General features: G+C 41.2%; 1 protein-coding gene across 1 annotated transcript in view; it reads right to left on the bottom strand.

The window, feature by feature from the left end:
* FRAS1 (Fraser extracellular matrix complex subunit 1) overlaps positions 1–21,733 on the bottom strand; it is a 214,211-nt gene that overhangs the window by 92,330 nt on the left and 100,148 nt on the right. Inside the window, exons 25-30 of the mRNA XM_070756926.1 lie at positions 19,764–19,901; positions 13,853–13,885; positions 12,179–12,310; positions 10,743–10,868; positions 7,425–7,672; positions 2,927–3,078 (exon numbers count right to left, since the gene is read on the bottom strand). Coding sequence (XP_070613027.1) covers positions 2,927–3,078; positions 7,425–7,672; positions 10,743–10,868; positions 12,179–12,310; positions 13,853–13,885; positions 19,764–19,901 — 829 coding nt within the window. The remainder of the gene's footprint in view (positions 1–2,926; positions 3,079–7,424; positions 7,673–10,742; positions 10,869–12,178; positions 12,311–13,852; positions 13,886–19,763; positions 19,902–21,733) is intronic.

Genomic DNA, 21,733 nt, shown 5'->3' with positions numbered 1-21,733 from the left:
CTCATGCGAGGATAATAATAATAATAATAATTAATAATAATTTATTAGATTTGTATGCCGCCCCTCTCCGCAGACTCGGGGCGGCTCACAACAACAATAAAACAATGTACAACAAATCTAATAATCTAAAAATCACTAAAAAAAACCTTATTAAAAGCAAACATACACACAAACATACCATGCATAAACTGTATAGGCCCCGGGGGAGATGTCTCAATACCCCCATGCCTGATGGCAGAGGTGGGTTTAAAGGAGTTTACGAAAGGCGAGGAGGGTGGGGGAAGTTCTAATCTCCGGGGGGAGGTGGTTCCAGAGGGTTGGGGCCACCACAGAGAAGGGGCAGGAGCTGGGCCAGAGCCAACGACAACACACTCGTACTGGAAATCTATGCCTTTCATGTAGATTCATGCTTTCTTGCTCTGTATGAAGGTCACTGGTTTCAATTTTTTGTGGTGGGGGAACTTACATTTGCCTCCAGCATCAAATGATATATCAGAGAATCCCCGAAGAAAATAGCTTGGGGGAAGACTCTGAAGACTGGATTTTTTTTCATATCTCTGCCTAATCTTTTTTTTCTCCAACCTTTAAGGTCAGGACTTTTTTTTTAGGAAGAAAAGAAAATCTTAAGAGCAGATATCTTTTCTTTCTGAAAAATACACATTTTTTTTTCATTTCTATAGTTCTTGCTTCCATGTTTCATTCATTCCAAACCTTCACACACAACCTGGCAGAGAATGTAATAAAACCCTGGCTTGTGACTTGCATATTTTAATTGCCAACCCACAAACGAATCAATACAAAGAGTGTTAGGGCTGGGTATTTGTTTGTTTTTTTAGAAAGAAGGCTACACATCACACAGAGGGAAACAAGCAGGGGGGTGCTGCTGGGAGGAGGGGTTGCAGAGGTTCAGGAGAAAGTCTAGGTAGGATTCAGTGCAATTTGGAGGACCCCCAAATCCCACTACCATTCATTCATTCATTCATTCATTCATTCATTCATTAGATTTGTATGCCGCCCCTTGGGGTGGCTAACAACAGAATAAAACAGTTCATAATAAATCTAATAATTTACAATTTAAAATATTTTTAAAACCCCATTATTAAGCAGACATACATACAAACATACCATACATAAACTGTATAGGCCCGGGGGAGATATCTCAGTTCCCCCATGCCTGACCCCTCCCGGAAGTCCCATGCCAGTGATGGACTCCTACAGGTACGGTCAAGTATGCAGAACCGGTAGAAAATTTTTGATTTTTTTTCTTTTTCCCCCTTCTGAGCTCTGGGTATGTTTTTCCTATCACAGTAAATGAGGTTGAATGTGTATAATTTTAGAAGTGCTGTGCGCGCGTGTGTATGTGTGTGTATATACACATACAGTTTATATAGTAGATAATTTATATTTCTGCGTGCCTGTGAGTAATATGTATGTACAGTGTTCCCTTGATTTTCGCGGGTTTGAACTTCGCGAAACGTCTATACCACGTTTTTTCAAAAATATTAATTAAAAAATACTTCGCGGTTTTTTCCCCTATACCACGTTTTTTCCTGCCCGATGACATCATATGTCATTGCCAAACTTTCGTCTGCCTTTAAAAAACATTTTTTTTAATAAACTTTCATAAATAAACTTGGTGAGTAATAATCTGAATGGTTGCTAAGGGAATGGGAAATGGTAATTTAGGGGTTTAAAGTGTTAAGGGAAGGCTTAGGATACTATTCATCGCCAAAAATAGAGTATTTACTTCCGCATCTCTACTTCGCGGAAATTCGACTTTCGCGGGCAGTCTCGGAACGCATCCCCCACAAAAATCAAGGGAACACTGTATACCTAGAATTAAATAGTATATTTTGGATGTTCAGTAATAGCAAATAGACAGGGAAATTGTATCTCTTTGAGGCGAGGAAAGGCCAGGCACCCTAAACCAAATTCTTGATGTGAGTGACGTCAAGTTGTCCACCTTTAAGCCAGTCACATGAATTTTAAGCCACCCCCAGTCACATCATTGTCAAGCCATTCCCACCTAGTCAATTGGCCGACAAGCCACACCCACAAATTAAGCCACATCCACAAAATAAGCCACACCCATAGTATGGTAGTAAAAAAAATTGCAGCCTTTCACTGCCCCACAAAACTTGTTTTGAATGCTGCTAAGTTCAGGGTGCATGGAGAGGGTGAAAAACAGGCTTACCGGAAATTTGAGAAGGACTGGAAATCCAGAGTCTCTCCAGAGCCCAGGCGAGGCTATTTTTACCCTCCCAGAGACTCAAGGAATGCCTTCGAAGCCCATGGAGGGTAAAAACGCCCCTAGCGTGGTGCAGGAGGCAGACTAGGCCACGCCCACATGGCCACACCCACCCAGCAACCAGGCAGAAGACCTCTTGCTAAAAATTTTGAAGTTCACCCCTGGAAACAAGCCATTATTATTATTATTATTATTATTATTATTATTATTATTATTATTATTATTTATTGGATTTGTATGCCACCCCTCTCCGCAGACTCGGGGCGGCTAACAACAGCAGTAAAACAGTACAACAAAATCCAAAACTAAAAAACAGTTAAAAACCCATTATATAAAAACCAATCATACATACAAACATACCATGCATAAAATTGTAAAGGCCTAGGGGGAAAGTGTATCTTAGTTCCCCCATGCCTGGCGGCAGAGGTGGGTTTTAAGCAGCTTACGAAAGGCAAGGAGGATGGGGGAAATTCTAATCTCTGGGGGGAGTTGGTTCCAGAGGGTCGGGGCCGCCACAGAGAAGGCTCTTCCTCTGGGTCCCGCCAACCGACATTGTTTGGTTGACGGGACCCGGAGAAGACCCACTCTGTGGGACCTAACTGGTTGCTGGGATACGTGCAGCATCATATGTGACATTCATATCGAGAAAATTCTCGGGCGCAGCCACAAACACATTACCTGATTCTTTGATGGTTAATATCCTCCATTGTAAAATTATAGACTTCCGAAGAGTCCTCCGATTGGTGTCCAAGGGCCACGCGCATGAGACTGCCGTACATAGGAAGAGAAATTAGCTGGATCCTTATCTCAGAATCTGGGGAATTGTTATCCTAAGGGAAGAAGTGAGATTTAGAAGAAGGCAAAACAACAACAGTCATATCCATTAAGATAATCACTGAACAAAATATGAAGGATTCCAGATTGGTGGGGGGTTTTGTCACCACATTACAAAAAGAGATGTCAAAATTTCAAAGAAGAGCAACTAAGACTAGAACATATGAAGGATGGTTGGAGGGTTTGGGTTTGGCTAGTCTAAAGAAAATAAGGACTAGGAGTGACATGATATCAGCATTTGAGGGGCTGCCACAAAGAAGAGGGAGTCAAGCTGTTCTCCAAAGCACCAGCAAGCAGGGCAAGAAACAATGGATAGAAACTAACCAAGAGGTTACAGAAATGCTTTGCTGGCAAACTGCTGTTACCCCTTTAAGTTCATTGCGCAGAGATGCAGCTGTCTGAGGAAAAGCCACCCCGAGTCTACGGAGAGGGGTGGCATACAAATTTAATAAATAAATTAATAAAATAAAACCTGAAGATTCATGAGTGTGTGTTTAAAAGGACTTTTGAACACTTAAGAAGATTTTAATTGGGTTTGGCTCCCGGGCCGCACCCTATTCTTTATCTATTAGACCAGGGGTCTCCAACCTTGGCAACTTTAAGACTTGTGGACTTCAACTCCCAGAGTTCCTCAGCCAGCAAAGGTGGCTGAGGAACTCTGGGAGTTGTAGTCCACAAGTCTTAAAAGTTGCCAAGGTTGGAGATCCCTGTATTAGACAATTTGACCGGTGTTGTGGTTAGCTCTGGCCCAGCTCCTGCCCCAAGGACTGTGGATGTGGGGGAGACATCCACATGCTGCAGGCCTGTTTTGCCCCCGGTGGAATCTGCTGATGAAGACTCCCCTGACCAAGAAGACATGAGTGACAGGGAGGAGGAGAGTGTGGCAGACAGCTCAGAAGGAGATCAATTATCTAGCTCCTCCTTGGATTCGGAACAAGCGTTAATGATACAGCCACGCATGCGGAGAGCAATACATAGGCAGCAACAACTGAGAGATTATTATCAAAGAAAATGAGGCCACCTGTGGTTGGGTGGGGCTGTGGTCATTAGTGAGGCTGCTATAAAGAACAGCCTGTGGGTTTGGCCATTGTGGAGGATTATCTGATCGTTGTTTTTCGTGACGGCTTTGCTGGCTTTGACCTTTTGTGTGCTGATTTTTCCCCGCTTTGAAACTAAACCAGAGCAAATTGTGTTTCACTTTGTGGAAGAAGAAGGACTGTGAATTGTCTCACAGCTGCAAGATAAGTATCACAGAACTGATAAGGGACTTGTACAAATGACCACTTTGGTTGGAGACGAGTGCTCTTTGCTATTCCAAAAGAGGGCTTGGTTTAAGTGACTTTTCATTATAAAGAACATTGTTTTGAATTTTCAAACGTGTGTGTGTCTGAAATTTGTACCTGTGAATTTTTGGGAGGAGTCTACCAGAGAGCCCGACAGAACAACCAGGAGCGCTGCCAACATGGATTAAAAGCCTGGCCTTCTTTTGTACAAATCATTTTTAAATATAGATGTGTTTGGTGAATTTTCTGTGCGTGGGTGCTTCTTTGTTCCGATCCGATTAGGCCCAAACAGACCAATTTACAACCATAAGTTTTGGATCAGTTATGGTTATAAATCATAGGCTACCTGCAATGTACATAAATTGAAAATAAACTTGTTCCTATGATGTTATTCTGTACTATTCTGTTTAAATTATGTTGTACTGATTTTAAAGTTAAAGAAGGATAAAATATGCACAGCGTTATACATTACAATTCTAATTAAATAAAATCAGTTGAGTCAATGGATTATTTGGCCCGGTGGGTCAATTGATTGAGGGAGAGCTTTGATTTGTTGCCAATGAATACATGGATTTAAAAAGCATTTAATTAATTAGCAAGGGTACATCCAATTAGTTAAGATTTTTTTTTTAAAAGACCCTGATTATTTTGATTTCAGTAATGTGTTTATTGGCCACCTTTAATTGAGTGCAAATATATTTAATCATTAAAAAAAGGCATCAATTAAGCAAAAGACTTTTCTTCAAAACTGCTGATGACTTCGATATGAAAACATTGCAAAAATAAAATAAACCTACGGTTGTAGCGCGTTTATCCATAATCATCCAACCGTAAATATCACAAAATCAATTGTAGCAGTAGAGGTTACACATATACAAGATGTTATTCAAAATCGGTCAACCCTTAAGAAACGCTCAAGTCTTCATTTACACTAATATTGCTACGATATTTATAAGGGGGAAAAATATACATCAATAATGTCAGGTGTGAAGAATCAGGAACAAATCTTAAGTTCCAGTTAAGTTGATTTATTGCTCGTGCCTATAAACACGAATCTAGCCAATTGGTGATAGATGGGAGTCAATGATACGTGGTGGCTCAATGGCTAAGATGCTGAGAAAAAACACTTGCTGCTAACTTTCCTTTCATTGAGGACCTGTGTACTTCACGAGTCAAAAAGAGGGCAGGGAAAATATTTACTGACCCCTCACATCCTGGACACAAACTGTTTCAACTCATACCTTCAAAACATCGCTATAGAGCACTGCACACCAAGACAACTAGACACAAGGACAGTTTTTCCCCGAATGCCGTCACTCTGCTAAACAAATAATTCCCCCAACACTGTCAAACTATTTACTAAGTCTGCACTTCTATTTCTACTAGTTTTTTCTCATCATTCCTATCACCCATTTCCTCCCACGTAGGACTGTATGATTGTAACTTGTTGATTGTTTCCTAAGATTCTTATTAATATTGATTGTTCTTCACTACTTGTTTGACCCCTATGACTGTTCTGTCGAGTTCTCTGGTAGAATCCTCCCGAAAATTCACAGATACAAATTTCAGACACACGCACACGTTTGAAAATTCAAAAAAAAGTTCTTTATACGGAAAATTCAAATAAACTAAGCACTCTTTTTGTAACGCAAAGAGCACTCGTCTCCAAACAAACTGGTAATTTGTACAAGTCCCTTATCAGTTCTGAGATACTTAGCTTGCAGCCGCGAGGCAATTCACAGTCCTCCTTCTTTCACAAAGTGAAGCACACTTTGCTCTGGTTTAGTTTCAAAGCGGGGGGAAATCAGCACACCAAGGTCGAAGTAAGCAAGGCAGGCACGAAACACAACGATCAGACAATCCTCCACAATGGCCAAACCCACAGGCTGCTATTTATAGCAGCCTCACTGATTACCACAGCCCCACCCAACCACAGGTTGCCTTATTTTCTTTGATAATAATCTCTCAGTTGTTGTTGCCTATGCATCGCTCTCTGCATGCGTGGCTGTATCATTAACTCTTGTTCCGAATACAAGGAGGAGCTAGATAATTGATCTCCTTCTGAGCTGTCAGCCACATTGCTCCTCCTCCCTGTCACTCATGTCTTCTTGGTCAGAGGAGCCTTCATCAGCAGATTCCACCAGGGGCAAAACAGGCCTGCAGCATGTGGATGTCTCCCCCACATCCACAGTCGTTGGGGCAGGAGCTGGGCCAGAGCTAACCACAACAATGACAATCATTAAGTGTTGTACCTCATGATTCTTGACAAATGTATCTATTTCTTTTATGTACACTGAGAGTATATGCAGCAAGACAAATTCCTTGTGTGTCCAATTACACTTGGCCAATAAAGAATTATATTCTTCATTCCAATATTCTATTCTATTGTTGGTCAGAAAAGCCATTCTAACCTCTGGGGGAATGATGAGGGGGCACAATCTGAGGTTAGTTGGGGGGAAAGATCAGAAGCAACATGAGAAAATATTATTTGACTGAAAGAGTAGTAGATGCTTGGAACAAACTTCCAGCAGACGTGGTTGGTAAATCCACAGGAACTGAATTTAAACACTGGGATAAACATAGATCCATCCTAAGATAAAATACACAAAATAGTGTAAGAGCAGACTAGATGGGCCATGAGGTCTTTTTCTGCCGTCAATCTTCTATGTTTCTATTTTGTTATGAGCCACCCTGAGTCTGCGGAGAAGAGTAGCATAGAAATCTATCTATCTATCTATCTATCTATCTATCTATCTATCTATCTATCTATCTATCTATCTGAATGAATGAATGAATGAATGAATGAATGAATGAATGAATGAATGAACGAACGAACGAACGAACGAACAAACAAACAAACAAACAAACAAACAAACAAATAAATTCTGGGAATTGAAGTCCACAAGTGTTAAAGTTGTCAAGGTTGTAGGCCCCTGGTCTAAACGGATATCCCTACATTTCCTATCTCCTTAACTCTATGACTGCTTTGAACCCACCAATACTAAGATACAGATTAAACTGGAGGGATATATGAAAAAAAATAATAATTAAATGCTTACAATATAAGCAAAGTGGGATCGAGTGATGATCACGGAGTTTTTACCAGCCACAGTGATACTCAGAGAGCAGCTCGGATCCAGCCTTGGCCCGTTAATGTCCACTGGAGTTACTTCCACCTTGAGCAAAACCACGTCTTTGGTGGCGCCATCAGTGACTGAAATTTCCATGCTGTCTTCTGCCAAGGATGACCCATCGTGAAGATAATGCAAGGTGTTCCTGGTGATTTCCTCGTAGGTGAAGCTATCGCCTTCCCAGAAAGACATGGTAAAAATCAGAATTTATTTCCTGGACTTAACATGAAGATAAAACTCCTCTAAGTAAATACAGGAACGTGCTTTGATCTAAGTACAGACCCCTCTGTGAATTTACCTTGAAGCACCAGTGGTGGGATTCAATTTTCTTTTTTGCACTTGCAACATATATACAGTGGTACCTCTACTTAAGAAGGCCTCTAGATAAGAACTGGGTGTTCAAGACTTTTTGCCTCTACTTAAGAACCATTTCTCACTTAAGAACACGAGCCCAGAAAAATCTCTCAAGAAATTTGAGAGCGGCACAAAGGCCTGACCAGTTTCCTGCCATTCCCCCTTTAATCTCGGCTATCTGGGCTGCCAGAAGAGCCTTTCGGTAGTGCTTAAGGTGGCTTTGGCAGTCCAGAGCAAACGAAGCATTTTCCTTTCTCTGGGCGCTTGGAGAGGGAATAAACCTCTGCCAACACCCAGAGAAAGGAAACGCTCCCTTCACTCTGGGCAGCCGAGGAGTCACCACAGTGAAGGAAAGGCGCCGGCTACAAAGTGAGCGAGCAAGAGGAGAGGGCAGCCCTTCAGCATGGGAAGGAAGAGGAAGCAGGTAGCAGCAGCAGCAGCCAGTGTGTGGGAGGCAGCCTTGCGCTGGGTGTATTGGTGGCGCATGCTCCTCCTCGCCACCTCAGAGTTCCTCTTTTTTTTTTTTAAGCCTTAAAGTTTTGGATTTTTTTGATTCCCCTCCCCTCCCCTTCTTCCTTCGGCAGTGACTTTCCTCCTCCTCCTCTTAATAATAATAATAATAATAATAATAATAATAATAATAATAATAATAATTTATTAGATTTGTATGCCGTCCCTCTCCGTAGACTCGGGGCGGCTCACAACAATAATAGAAACAATATACAGTGTAACAAATCTAATAATTAAAATAAAGCATCTAAAAACCCATCATTTAAAAAATCATCTTCTTCCTCCTCTTCCTCCCACCCAAATTCCAACCTTTTATTCCTTTCCTAATGGGTTTGCACGCATTTTTTGCTTTTACATTGATTCCAATGGGAAAAATTGCTTCTACTTAAGAACGTTTCTACTTAAGAACCTGGTCACGGAACGAATTCAGTTCTTAAGTAGAGGTACCACTGTAAAAGACTTGCAAGTAAGTACAGATAGAACTTGTTTAATGGACACCCTGTTTAACAACCATTACAACAGTGCTGGAAAAGTAACTTTGCAATGAGCTCTCCTGCCATTTTGCCCTTTGCATGCTCTACAACAGCCTTCAGACAAACAGAATCCACAATGAAGCCGACACTAAAATCACAAGCCATGGGCACGTGATGTCTCACTTAATGACATGTCGTGATTCACTTAATGTCAAGATTGACCCCCACTTTCACCTATATTTTGCTTTGCTCCCAGCTTGACAAAGAAACAAGAGGTCCCCTGTCCTATTGCTCTCCTATATCTCCTATACCTTTCTTCTGTTCCTATGTCTCTTCTTCTATTCTTTCATTGATATGTTCTATTTCTATATCTTCTTTTCTATTCTTTCTTAGATATATTTTACTCTGAGTATCTCCTCTATAACCTTCATCATGTATTTTACTATGTGTATATAGATATATACCCATTAAAACCCTCATTGTGTATTGGACTAACTCAATGAATGAATGAATGAATGAATGAATGAATGAATGAATGAATGAATGAATGAATGAATAACTAACTGAATGAATGAATGAATGAATGAATGAATGAATGAATGAATAACTAAGTAACTAACTAACTAACTAACTAACTAACTAAATAAATAAAAAATAAATGGACTGCAAATGAGGGGGAAATGGCATCCAAGCATGGTCAGTTCCCAGGAGACATTGTTACCAGTGATGCCTGCTACCAAAACAGTACGATGCTCCACTCAGGTAGCAATTTTCAGGATGCGTGATCAGCTGCATGGCCCCGACAGGTGCACGTGTGCCCTGTCAGGAATTAAAAATCCCTGGGTAATATCTTAATGCAGAAAGCAGGCCTCAGTTGAGAATGCTGAGTCATTCTCAGGATGTACTGGTAGTGATTTCTGACAGTCTCAAAATGGGTGAGCAGTGTGGTCGGGCGATAGGAAAAGCAAGTAGGATGCTTGGCTGCATAGCTAGAGGTATAACAAGCAGGAAGAGGGAGATTGTGATCCCGCTGTATAGAGCGCTGGTGAGACCAACATTTGGAATACTGTGTTCAGTTCTGGAGACCTCACCTACGAAAAGATATTGACAAAATTGAACAGGTCCAAAGACGGGCTACAAGAATGGTGGAAGGTCTTAAGCATAAACCGTATCAGGAAAGATTTCATGAACTCAATCTGTATAGTCTGGAGGACAGAAGGGAAAGGGGGGACATGATCGAAACATTTAAATATGTTAAAGGGCTAAATGAGGTTCAGGAGGGAAGTGTTTTTAATAGGAAAGTGAACACAAGAACAAGGGGACACAATCTGAAGTTAGTTGTGGGAAAGATCAAAAGCAACATGAGAAAATATTATTTTACTGAAAGAGTAATAGATCCTTGGAACAAACTTCCAGCAGACGGGGTTGGTAAATCCACAGTAACTGAATTGAAACACGCCTGGGATAAACATAGATCCATCCTAAGATAAAATGCAGAAAATCTTTGGACCCATTCAATTTTGTCAATATCTTTTTGTAGGTGAGGTCTCCAGAACTGAACACAGTATTCCAAATGTGGTCCCACCAGCCCTCTATATAAGGGGATCACAATCTCCCTCTTCCTGCTTGTTATGCCTCTAGCTATGCAGCCAAGCATCCTACTTGCTTTTCCTACCGCCCAGCCACACTGACACTTAAGAAGTGGACAGCTGACACTTAAGAAGTAACCTATTACGGTAAGCGGATGCTAACGAACATGACAGAGTTGCTATTCCACATTGCGGTCATTAAGCAAGGATTGCCAGCAAGCTTTCACGTTTGCACTTAAGTGGATTTTTGCTGTTTCTTACCAGGTGTGTTTTTTGATCTACAAGGCAAAACAGCACCAAGAAACTTCCCCCAAACTTACCTGTTACCATGTAGACGGGGAATCCGGAACTGTGTCTGAGAAGAGCTCCGTGGTGAGGAGGTTCTACCACTTCAAAGAAGAGGTCCTCAGCAGCAATGTGTCCGTCACTCAATGTCAGCTTTATCCCTTAACCGTCCAAATAGAGAGATGGAGGAAACAAAATATATTTAGATGTTTAGCTTCTGGTCTCTGTTGCGGTTGGTTCTGCTCAGCTGATCACAGATTTCGAAGATCGAGAGACCGATGCGTATTGATATCTTAGACCAGTGTTTTTGGAACCCGAGGCTGAGAGTGAAGAGGATGAGGAGTTAGAGAGAGAAAACCAACCCCATCTCCAGACTTTGGTGTTTTTGCGATGCTGCGATTTCGCTGAGGCTCCCCTCGCTGGGAAACCTCACCCCCGGACTTCCGTTGCCAGAGAAGTGCCCGTTTTTGTGCTGCTGGGATTCCCCTGCAGCATCGCAAAAATACGGAAGTCCGGAGGTGGGGTTTCCTATGGAGGGCAGCCTCAGTGAAATCGTAACATCGCAAAAACACAGAGGTCCGGAGGTGGGGTTTCGAGGACTTCGGTGTTTTTGCGATGCTGCGATTTCACTGAGGCTCCCCTCGCTGGGAAACCTCACCCCCGGACTTCCGTTGCCAGCGAAGCGCCCGTTTTTGTGCTGCTGGGATTCCCCTACTGGGATTCTCCTGCAGCATCGCAAAAACACGGAAGTCCGGAGGTGGGGTTTCCCATGGAGGGGAGCCTCAGGGGAATCCCAGCAGCGCAAAAACGGGCGCTTCGCTGGCAACGGAAGTCCGGAGGCGGGGCATCCCAGCGGCGGCGGTGGGTTCGTAAGGTGAAAATAGTTCGGGAGAACAGGCAAAAAAATCTTAAACCCCAGTTTTGTATCCCGAAAAGTTTGTAAGATGAGGTATCGCTGTATTTCCGTTTCAATATTACCTTCTTGTGTTGTCAGCCTAAAATAAAACCTATCCTAGGTAAGAGCTAGATCACCCATTATACTTAGATTAGATTAGATTTATTGGATTTATATGCCACCCCTTTCCGTAGACTCGGGGCGGCTCACAACAATGGTAAGCAATACATAATAACAAATCTAATATTTAGCAATCTAAATTACAGTTTTAAGTTAAAAAATTTTCCAAACAAACGTCCAGGCAAAAGGATTAAAATTCACAAGGAGACCATGCAGAGTTATGTTTTTTCAATTACATCTTATGTCTTCTTCTCTGCTGATGTCCACAGCAAAGTGGGTTCCCAGACCTTTTTTTAATCAATGTTTAATTCCTCTACTGAACATTCGGCTCTTGGACTGGTGCCAAGAAATTTATGGGAAGTCTCTTAATTGAACTGCTACCATTATGAATTATAAATATAGCAGAGTGTATACCCAAAGCCCATTGATGAAATAGTCTCTTTTTTTTCCCCTTACCAATGGCAGCTCTGCCTCCTTGGCTGACCACTAGCACTGGAGCAGTAATCTGGAACAATGGAGGGTCTACATCAGTGGAAAGCAGGTGGATAGTAAACGGCATCTCGGGACTTATATGTTCTCCATCCGACACTGGAAGAAATGACTGGAGTGAGTATGTTGCATAAAATACTCCATTTTACAGCAACAACAGTGTTAGAAGGAGCCTTGGAGGTCTTCTAGTCCAACCCCTTGCTTAAGCAAGAGATACTACACTACTTCAGACAAATGGTTCTCCAACATCTTCTTAAAAACTTCCAGTGTTGGAGAATTCACAACTTCTGGAGGCAAGCTGTTCCACTGATTAATTGTTCTAACTGTCAGGAAATTTAAGTTACTTCTCTCCTTGTTTAGTTTCCTCCCTTTGCTTCTTGTTCTACCCTTAGGTGCTTTGGAGAATAAGTTGACTCCTTCTTCTTTGTGGCAACCCCTGAGATATTGGAACATTGCTATCATGTCTCCCCTGGTCCTTCTTTTCATTAAACTAGCCATGCCCAGTTCCTGCAACCGTTCTTTATATGTTTTAGCCTCCAGCACCATAATCATTTTTTTCGCTCTTCTCTGCACTCTTTCTAGAGTCTCAACATCCTATCTATCTATCTATCTATCTATCTATCTATCTATCTATCTATCTATCTATCATTTACCTACCTACCTACCTATCTTTCCTTCTATCTATCTATCTATCTATCTATCTATCTATCTATCTATCTATCTATCTATCTTTCTATCTATCTATCTATCTATCTATCTATTATCATCTATCTATCTATCTATCTATCTATCTATCTATCTATCTATCTACCTACCTACCTACCTATCATCTATCTATCTATCTATCTACCTACCTATCATCTATCTATCTATCTATCTATCTACCTACCTACCTATCATCTATCTATCTATCTATCTATCTTTCTTTCTTTCTTTCTTTCTTTCTTTCTTTCTTTCTATCTTTCTATCTATCTATCTATCTTTCTTTCTTTCTATCTATCTTTCTATCTATCTATCTATCTATCTTTCTATCTATCTATCTTTCTATCTATCTATCTTTCTATCTATCTATCTTTCTTTCTTTCTTTCTTTCTATCTATCTTTCTATCTATCTATCTATCTATCTATCTATCTTTCTTTCTTTCTATCTATCTATCTTTCTTTCTTTCTTTCTTTCTATCTATCTATCTATCTTTCTTTCTATCTATCTTTCTATCTTTCTTTCTTTCTATCTATCTATCTATCTATCTATCTATCTATCTATCTATCTATCTATCTATCTATCTATCTACGCCTTAGGTATGAAAGTCAGCTCGGTGACTTTGTGCCAATCACCAGGAGACGGTGAGTTCTAGTTTCACTTAGGTATGAAAACCGACTGGGTATGTTTGCTGCCTTGGCTGATTTATAAAAATAATAAAAGTGGGATAAAAAAATAAATTTAATATTATCTAGTTGAGTATCTGAGAGCAAATAACTAAGCTTAGGGAGCATCAAAGACTCTGCAGTGTTCATCTATCACCAAGTTTCCTATTTCAACACTACATTTCATGTTTATCTGTTGGTCCTAAAGGTCTTCAAAATGGAGAGAACGAAGTATGAATACAAACTTTGAGTGATGTGTAACAAATATCCACATACCTGTAAAACGAAAGTTAATCGATTCCGGAAGACCTAGAGGAGATAAAAAGATCAGGAAAGTCTCAGAGCTGCATTTGTGGAGTTTAGCCACTTTGTACCCAAGCATGTTTGTCCCCTGACATCTGGGTGCAATTAGAAAAGACAATTGTGGAGATAAATAAAACATATCACAAAGCCATTGTGATCCTATTGGGAGACTTTAACGCTAGGGTGGGTGCCTCCTTGCAAGATTATGTACACTTGGGCATTATCCCGGAGACCTATTTGACAAAGGACCCACCCTGGCACTCCAGAGACTCCAAAAGGAACGCGGCGGGCTCCAATCTGATCTCCTTGACATACACATGCAAACTTCACATACTAGGAGGCAAAAGCAGCTGCTTTATATATCCCTTCACCTTCCACGCTGGGAAGTCTAGCAGTGTCTTGGATTATATATGTGTCTCAATGGAGAAATCAAACTCCTTTTCAGATATCCAAATCTATACAAGGGAAGATAGTGATCATCAACCAATTGCAGTTAATTTTTTATGTCAAATCTGATTTAAGACCACCTGCAGCACATGACAAGAAACTACTTTCTAACCTTGAAGTGAGGCAAGCAGGAGGCTCAATTGGTCAACTAGTCCAGCCAGCCCACCAACCCAACCAGCCAGCCACAGACCAGTAGAAATGGAGTTGAAGTCTTCAATGAAACACAGCAGCAGTAGAACGTTGTGGAAAAATATATTTACTTCTTTATACTATTACTACTACTACTATCTATACATTCAATAAACTAGTCTCTTACTAGTACCTTGCTACAAATATCTTAATTCAATAACTCACAGGAACCAACTTATACAGCATTACAGCTTCTTAAGAGCACACTTCTCACAAACAGCAACAGAATACAGCGAACGGACAGAGAGAAAGAGCAAAGAGCTCTTGCCTTAAATATTTTTCACATAATAAGTTGGGGTGGTGCAGCAGGTAGAATGCTGTACTGCAGGCCACTGAAGCTGACTGTAGATCTGAAGGTCAGCGGTTCAAATCTCATGACCGGTGGGGATGTTGCAACGGTCATTAACTGTTGTGGTTAGCTCTGGCCCAGCTCCTGCCCCAAGGACTGTGGATGTGGGGGAGACATCCACATGCTGCAGGCCTGGTTTGCCCCCGGTGGAATCTGAAGATGAAGGCTCCTCTGACCAAGAAGACATGAGTGACAGGGAGGAGGAGAGTGTGTCAGACAGCTCAGAAGGAGATCAATTATCTAGCTCCTCCTTGGATTCAGAACAAGAGTTAATGATACAGCCACGCATGCGGAGAGCTATGCATAGGCAGCAACAACTGAGAGATTATTATCAAAGGAAATGAGGCCACCTGTGCTTGGGTGGGGCTGTGGTCATTAGTGAGGCTGCTATAAATAGCAGCCTGTAGGTTTGGCCGTTGTGGAGGATTATCTGATCGTTGTGTTTCGTGACTGCTTTGCTGACTTTGACCTTTTGTGTGCTGATTTTCCCTCCGCTTTGAAACTAAACCAGAGCAAAGTGTGTTTCACTGTGTGAAAGAAGAAGGACTGTGAATTGCCTAACATCTGCAAGCTAAGTATCACAGAACTGATAAGGGACTTGCACAAATTGCCAGGTTGTTTGGAGACGAGTGCTCTTTGCTATACCAAAAGAGGGCTTAGTTTAAGTGAATTTTCATTATAAATAACATTGTTTTGAATTTTCAAACGTGTGTGTGTCTGACATTTGTACCTGTGAATTTTTGGGACGATTCTACCAGAGAGCCCGACAGAACAGTGATGGAACACAAGAGTGGCCATTCATACTTCAAAATTCGATGTTCAGTGCCTGAATCACTGGAGGGACAGAAATCGACCAGAACAATGTTGAGAAGGACAACAAATCACCTCTTCCTGTGTATTTTTAAAGCTTTCCAGTTAAAAGTCCTTCAAAAGAGAAAGTGGATAAAAGAGTCCCTAAAGACCAGTTTCTTTCCTTCCTCGTGTTTTTTTTAGATAATCGATCTATCTCTTTATTAAATACCCGTCTCTGTCTTTTCTCTCTTTTTCTTCCCACCGAGATTTTCACAAATGATTTTCTTTTTTATAAAGAGACATTTTTAGAACTGGGCTTTGGAATTTCAAAAGCCTTTTGGGCAGCTGTTGTGGTTAGCTCTGGCCCAGCTCCTGCCCCAAGGACTGTGGATGTGTGGGAGACATCCACATGCTGCAGGCCTGTTTTGCCCCTGGTGGAATCTGCTGATGAAGGCTCTTCTGACCAAGAAGACATGAGTGACAGGGAGGAGGAGAGTGTGGCAGACAGCTCAGAAGGAGATCAATTATCTAGCTCCTTCTTGGATTCAGAACAAGAGTTAATGATACAGCCCGAGTTTGCGGAGAGGGGCGGCATACAAATCCAATAAATCTAATCTAATCTAAGAGTTAATGATACAGCCACGCATGCGGAGAGCGATGCATAGGCAGCAACAACTGAGAGCTTATTATCAAAGAAAATGAGGCCACCGGTGGTTGGGTGGGGCTGTGGTCATTAGTGAGGCTGCTATAAATAGCAGCCTATGGGTTTGGCCATCATCATCTGCTGATTAAGGCTCTTCTGACCAAGAAGACATGAGTGACAGGGAGGAGGAAAGTGTGGGAGACAGCTCAGAAGGAGATCAATTATCTAGCTCCTCCTTGGATTCAGAACAACAGTTAATGATACAGCCATGCATGCGGAGAGCGATGCATAGGCAGCAACAACTGAGAGATTATTATCAAAGAAAATGATAAATCCATCCTATTCTATTCTATTCTATCCCCATCCCATCCATCCATCCATCCATCCAATTCTATTCTATTCTATTCTATTCTATGCCCATCCCATCCCATCAATTCTATCCTATTCTATTCTATTCTATCCCCATCCCATCCATCCTATTCTATTCTGTTCTGTTCTATTCTATGCCCATCCCATCCCATCCCATCAATTCTATCCTATTCTATTCTATTCTATCCCCATCCCATCCATCCTATTCTATTCTATTCTGTTCTATTCTATTCCATTCAGGTGGGAAGATGGGAGACAGAATGCATCTCTGGTCCAAACTTCAGGACCTCTGGGGATCGTATTTAAAAACAATTTTAACAACTGGGGGGGGGAGACCCTCTTTTTAAGCACCTTAGGCCTGTTTATAGCAAAGGCTGACACATAATACATCTTTAAAATGTGGAGAGAGGGGGGAAAAAAGGAGTACTTTTGAAAAATGCCCAGCTTTCAGCTTTTGGCATCTCGTTTCAGTACAGCTCTCATTCATTTTGATGGATTACACATCCCGTGTTTCAGCGCTGGCAGGCTAAACACAGCAAGTTCCCATTGGAAGATGGCTTCGTATGTTTGTTCCTTTTGCGGATGTAGAAATAGCAGCTTCTTGGGCTGGAACTCATCTAAGGTGTGCAATATCTAAGCTATGCCTAACGCTGCAAACAATTTGATAGGAGCCCAGGGAATTCCATGAGCTGATATTAATTTATGAACTGATACTAACCTGATGATTAGTGGTGTAACTGCTGGAAAATTTAGTTGTGAAACATACACACGGCCCACAAATCACAGGTGGCCGTATATTAGACAAAACGGGGAAATTACAAGTGGGCTGCCCTCCAAAGTGGAATGAATATTCACCTAACAAACTGGAATAGATTTCCCCGTCATGAAGATGCTGGTGTTTTATCTATTCTTCATTATTTCCTTTTGTGGAATCCTAAATTTCAGGATATTGAACTTGGCATAACCGTTGCTACCAAACAGAAGCATTGTGTTCTGCGTTCACCAAGCATCCCTGAAAAAATGAATGGCATTTCTGCCCTGAGACTAATATTTTTAACATTCTATAATGTCATACTAACATAAACATAGAAAAATAGAAATATAGAAGTCTGACAGCAGAAAAAGATCTCATGGTCCATGTAGTCTGCCCTTATGCTATTTCCTGTATATTATCTTAGGATGGATATATGTTTATCCCAGTATGTTTAAATTCAGTTACTGTGGATTTATCTACCACGTCTGCTGGAAGTTTGTTCCAAGGATCTACTACTCTTTCAGTGAAATAATATTTTCTCATGTTGCTTTTGATCTTTCCCCCAACTAACTTCAGATTGTGTCCCCTTGTTCTTGTGTTCACTTTCCTATTAAAAACACTTCCCTCCTGAACCTTATTTAACCCTTTAACATATTTAAATGTTTCGATCATGTCCCCCCTTTTCCTTCTGTCCTCCAGACTATACAGATTGAGTTCATGAAGTCTTTCCTGATATGTTTTATGCTTAAGACCTTCCACCATTCTTGTGGCCCGTCTTTGGACCCGTTCAATTTTGTCAATATCTTTCTGTAGGTGAGGTCTCCAGAACTGAACACAGTATTCCAAATGTGGTCTCACCAGCACTCTATATAGCGGGATCATAATCTCCCTCTTCCTGCTTGTTATACCTCTAGCGATGCAGCCAAGCATCCTACTTGCTTTTCCCTACCGCCTGACTGCACTGCTCACCCATTTTGAGACTGTCAGAAATCACTACCCCTAAATCCTTCTCTTCTGAAGTTTTTGCTAACACAGAACTGTCAATACAATACTCAGATTGAGGATTCCTTTTCCCCAAGTGCATTATTTTACACTTGGAAACATTAAACTGCAGTTTCCATTGCTTTGACCAGTTATCTAGTAAAGCTAAATCATTTACCATATTACAGATGCCTCCAGGAATATCAACCCTATTGCACACTTTAGAGAAATAGGCAAACCTTCCCTACCAAACCTTCCCCTATGTCACTCACAAACATATTAAAAAGAACAGGACCCAGAACAGACCCTTGTGGCACACCGCTTGTAACCTGTCTCTGCTCAGAATACTCGCCATTAACAATAACTCTGTGATGTCTATGCTTCAGCCAGCTGCAAATCCATTGAACTATCCAGGGATTAAGTCCAATCTTCACTAAGACTAAATGCCTTGCACCAAAAGGCAAGATAGAAAGCAATGGATGGAAACTAACCAAGGAGAGAAGCAACCTACAACTAAGAAGAAAATTCCTAATGGTTGTTGTGGTTGGCTTCAGGCCAGCTCCTGGGGCTGCTGATTTTGACGCAGAGAAGTGGGAGCCATCTGTTTAAAGACCAGTCTGGCTGGAGGACAAATCAGACAGTGAAACAGAAGCAGAGACAGGGAGAGAAAGGGAGCAGGAAGGGACCGGAGACACAGAGAGGGGAATGGAGTCAGTCAGATCTCCAGCCAGAGGTTCATCTGAATCAGAAGGGGAAGATTTAATGAACAACCCTATTCTGAATGCTCGGGTCTGGAGAATGCTGGGAAGGCAAGAGCAGCTGCGCAAACGCAGAAACAAATTATAGGTCACAGGTGATAAAAATTAATGACGCTGCTGCAACCTTGAAAAAGGGGAGGGTTGGAGTGATCTGTGTGGGAGTTTATCCTTCAGCATTGAATAAAGTTTGATGAATTGTGGTTTGGTGTTTGCTGTGGATTTCTGGACATTCTCCTCGCCTCAAAGAGATACAATTTCCCTGTCTATTTACTATTACTGAATATCCAAAATATACTATTTAATTCTATGTACAGTATATATGTCATATGTGCACATATATATTACACACAGGCACACCAAAAATACATTATCTACTATATAAAATATATGTGTGTGTACACACATACACACATACACATATCTCTTCTAAAATTATACACACTTAACCTCATTTACTGCGATAGGAAAAACAGCCCCCTAGTACAGAAGGGAAAAGAAAAAAAGAAGAAAAATTAATTTTTTTTCTACCGTTCTGCATTCCTGACCATTCCTGTAGGAGCCCATCCCTGGAATGAGTGCTAGTCAGTGGGTTAAATTCTTACCTGCAAAGGAGAATTCCATCAGCTCCTTAATATGCGATCCAGCACTAGGTGGACGATAGACAATTTTGCCATTATTGATGTCATTTTGGGTAAAAGAGACTACTGGGAAGAATGGTTTGTCCCTGTGTTCCACCATGCCTGTTACAATGGAGAAGAGAGTTTATTTATTTCTTAGCTGATCTCAATAGACTATAAACAATTTACAACGATCAGTTAAGTAAGTACAGTAGTCAAATATTATGCATGAATTCTAAGAAATATGCTTTCCATAAGCCTGCAGTTATGTTCTACCAAAGAGCTGCTGATGGGTCCATAACTTCATAGTGGGTTTGTCCACAACACTTAAACCTACTGGCAGGCCAAAGCCTCTAACTCCTACATTTGCTTAATAATTAATTGAACCTTGAACCAGAGACGTCATCGAGTCTGCGGAGAGGGGCGGCATAGAAATCAAACAGATAGATAGATAGATAGATAGATAGATAGATAGATAGATAGATAGATAGATAGATAGATAGATTAGATAGATTAGATAGATAGATAGATAGATAGATAGATTGATTGATTGATTGATTAGATAGATAGATAGATAGATAGATAGATAGATAGATAGATTAGATAGATAGATAGATAGATGATAGATAGATAGATAGATAGATAGATAGATGATAGATAGATAGATAGTTAGATAGATAGATAGATAGATAGATAGATAGATAGATAGATAGATTAGATAGATAGATAGATAGATGATAGATAGATAGATGATAGATAGATAGATAGATAGATAGATAGATAGATAGATAGATAGATGATAGATAGATAGATAGATGATAGATAGATAGATAGATAGATAGATAGATAGTTAGATAGTTAGATAGATAGATAGATAGATAGATAGATAGATAGATAGATAGATAGATAGATAAGATAGATCGATAGATCGATAGATCGATAGATCGATAAATAGATAAATAGATAAATAGATAAATAAATAAAATCTACAAAAAGATATTGATAAAATTGAACGGTTCAAAGATGGGCTACCAAAATGGTGAAAGGTCTTAAGCATAAAACTTATCAGGAAAGACTTCATGAACTCAATCTGTCTAGTCTGGAGGACAGAAGGGAAAAGGGGGACAGGATCAAAACATTCTAACCACTGCGTCACCATGACTCCTTCAACACTTCAGCTTTGACTAAAGAAAGTTCAATAATTTCCCAAGAACGTGTTAATTTATGAATATTTAATTTATAAATACAGTCGTACTTCTGCCTCTACTTACGAACTTTTCTAGATAAGAACCGGGTGTTCAAGATTTTTTTGCCTCTTCTTAAGAACCATTTTCCACTTACAAACCCGAGCCTCCGAAACTATAACTGGAAAAGGTGGGGAGAAGCCTCTGTGGGCCTCTCTAGGAATCTCCTGGGAGGAAACAAAGCCGGAAAAGGTGGGGAGAAGCCTCTGTGGGGCCTCTCTAGGAATCTCCTGGGAGGAAACATGGCCGGAAAAGGCAGGGAGAAGCCTCCGTGGGGCCTCTCTAGGAATCTCCTGGGAGGAAACAAGGCCGGAAAAGGTGGGGAGAAGCCTCTGTGGGGCCTCTCTAGGAATCTCCTAGGAGGAAACATGGCCGGAAAAGGCAGGGAGAAGCCTCCGTGGGGCCTCTCTAGGAATCTCCTGGGAGGAAACAAAGCCGGAAAAGGTGGGGAGAAGCCTCTGTGGGGCCTCTCTAGGAATCTCCTGGGAGGAAACAGGGCCGGAAAAGGCAGGGAGAAGCCTCCGTGGTGCCTCTCTAGGAATCTCCTGGGAGGAAACAAAGCCGGAAAAGGTGGGGAGAAGCCTCTGTGGGGCCTCTCTAGGAATCTCCTGGGAGGAAACAGGGCCGGAAAAGGCAGGGAGAAGCCTCCGTGGGGCCTCTCTAGGAATCTCCTGGAAGGAAACAGGGACAGAAAAGGCGGGGAGAAGCCTC

Source organism: Erythrolamprus reginae, chromosome 7 (genome assembly GCF_031021105.1).
Source record: "Erythrolamprus reginae isolate rEryReg1 chromosome 7, rEryReg1.hap1, whole genome shotgun sequence".
Taxonomy (NCBI): Eukaryota; Metazoa; Chordata; class Lepidosauria; order Squamata; family Dipsadidae; genus Erythrolamprus; species Erythrolamprus reginae.
This window is presented reverse-complemented; position numbering and strand designations above follow the sequence as displayed.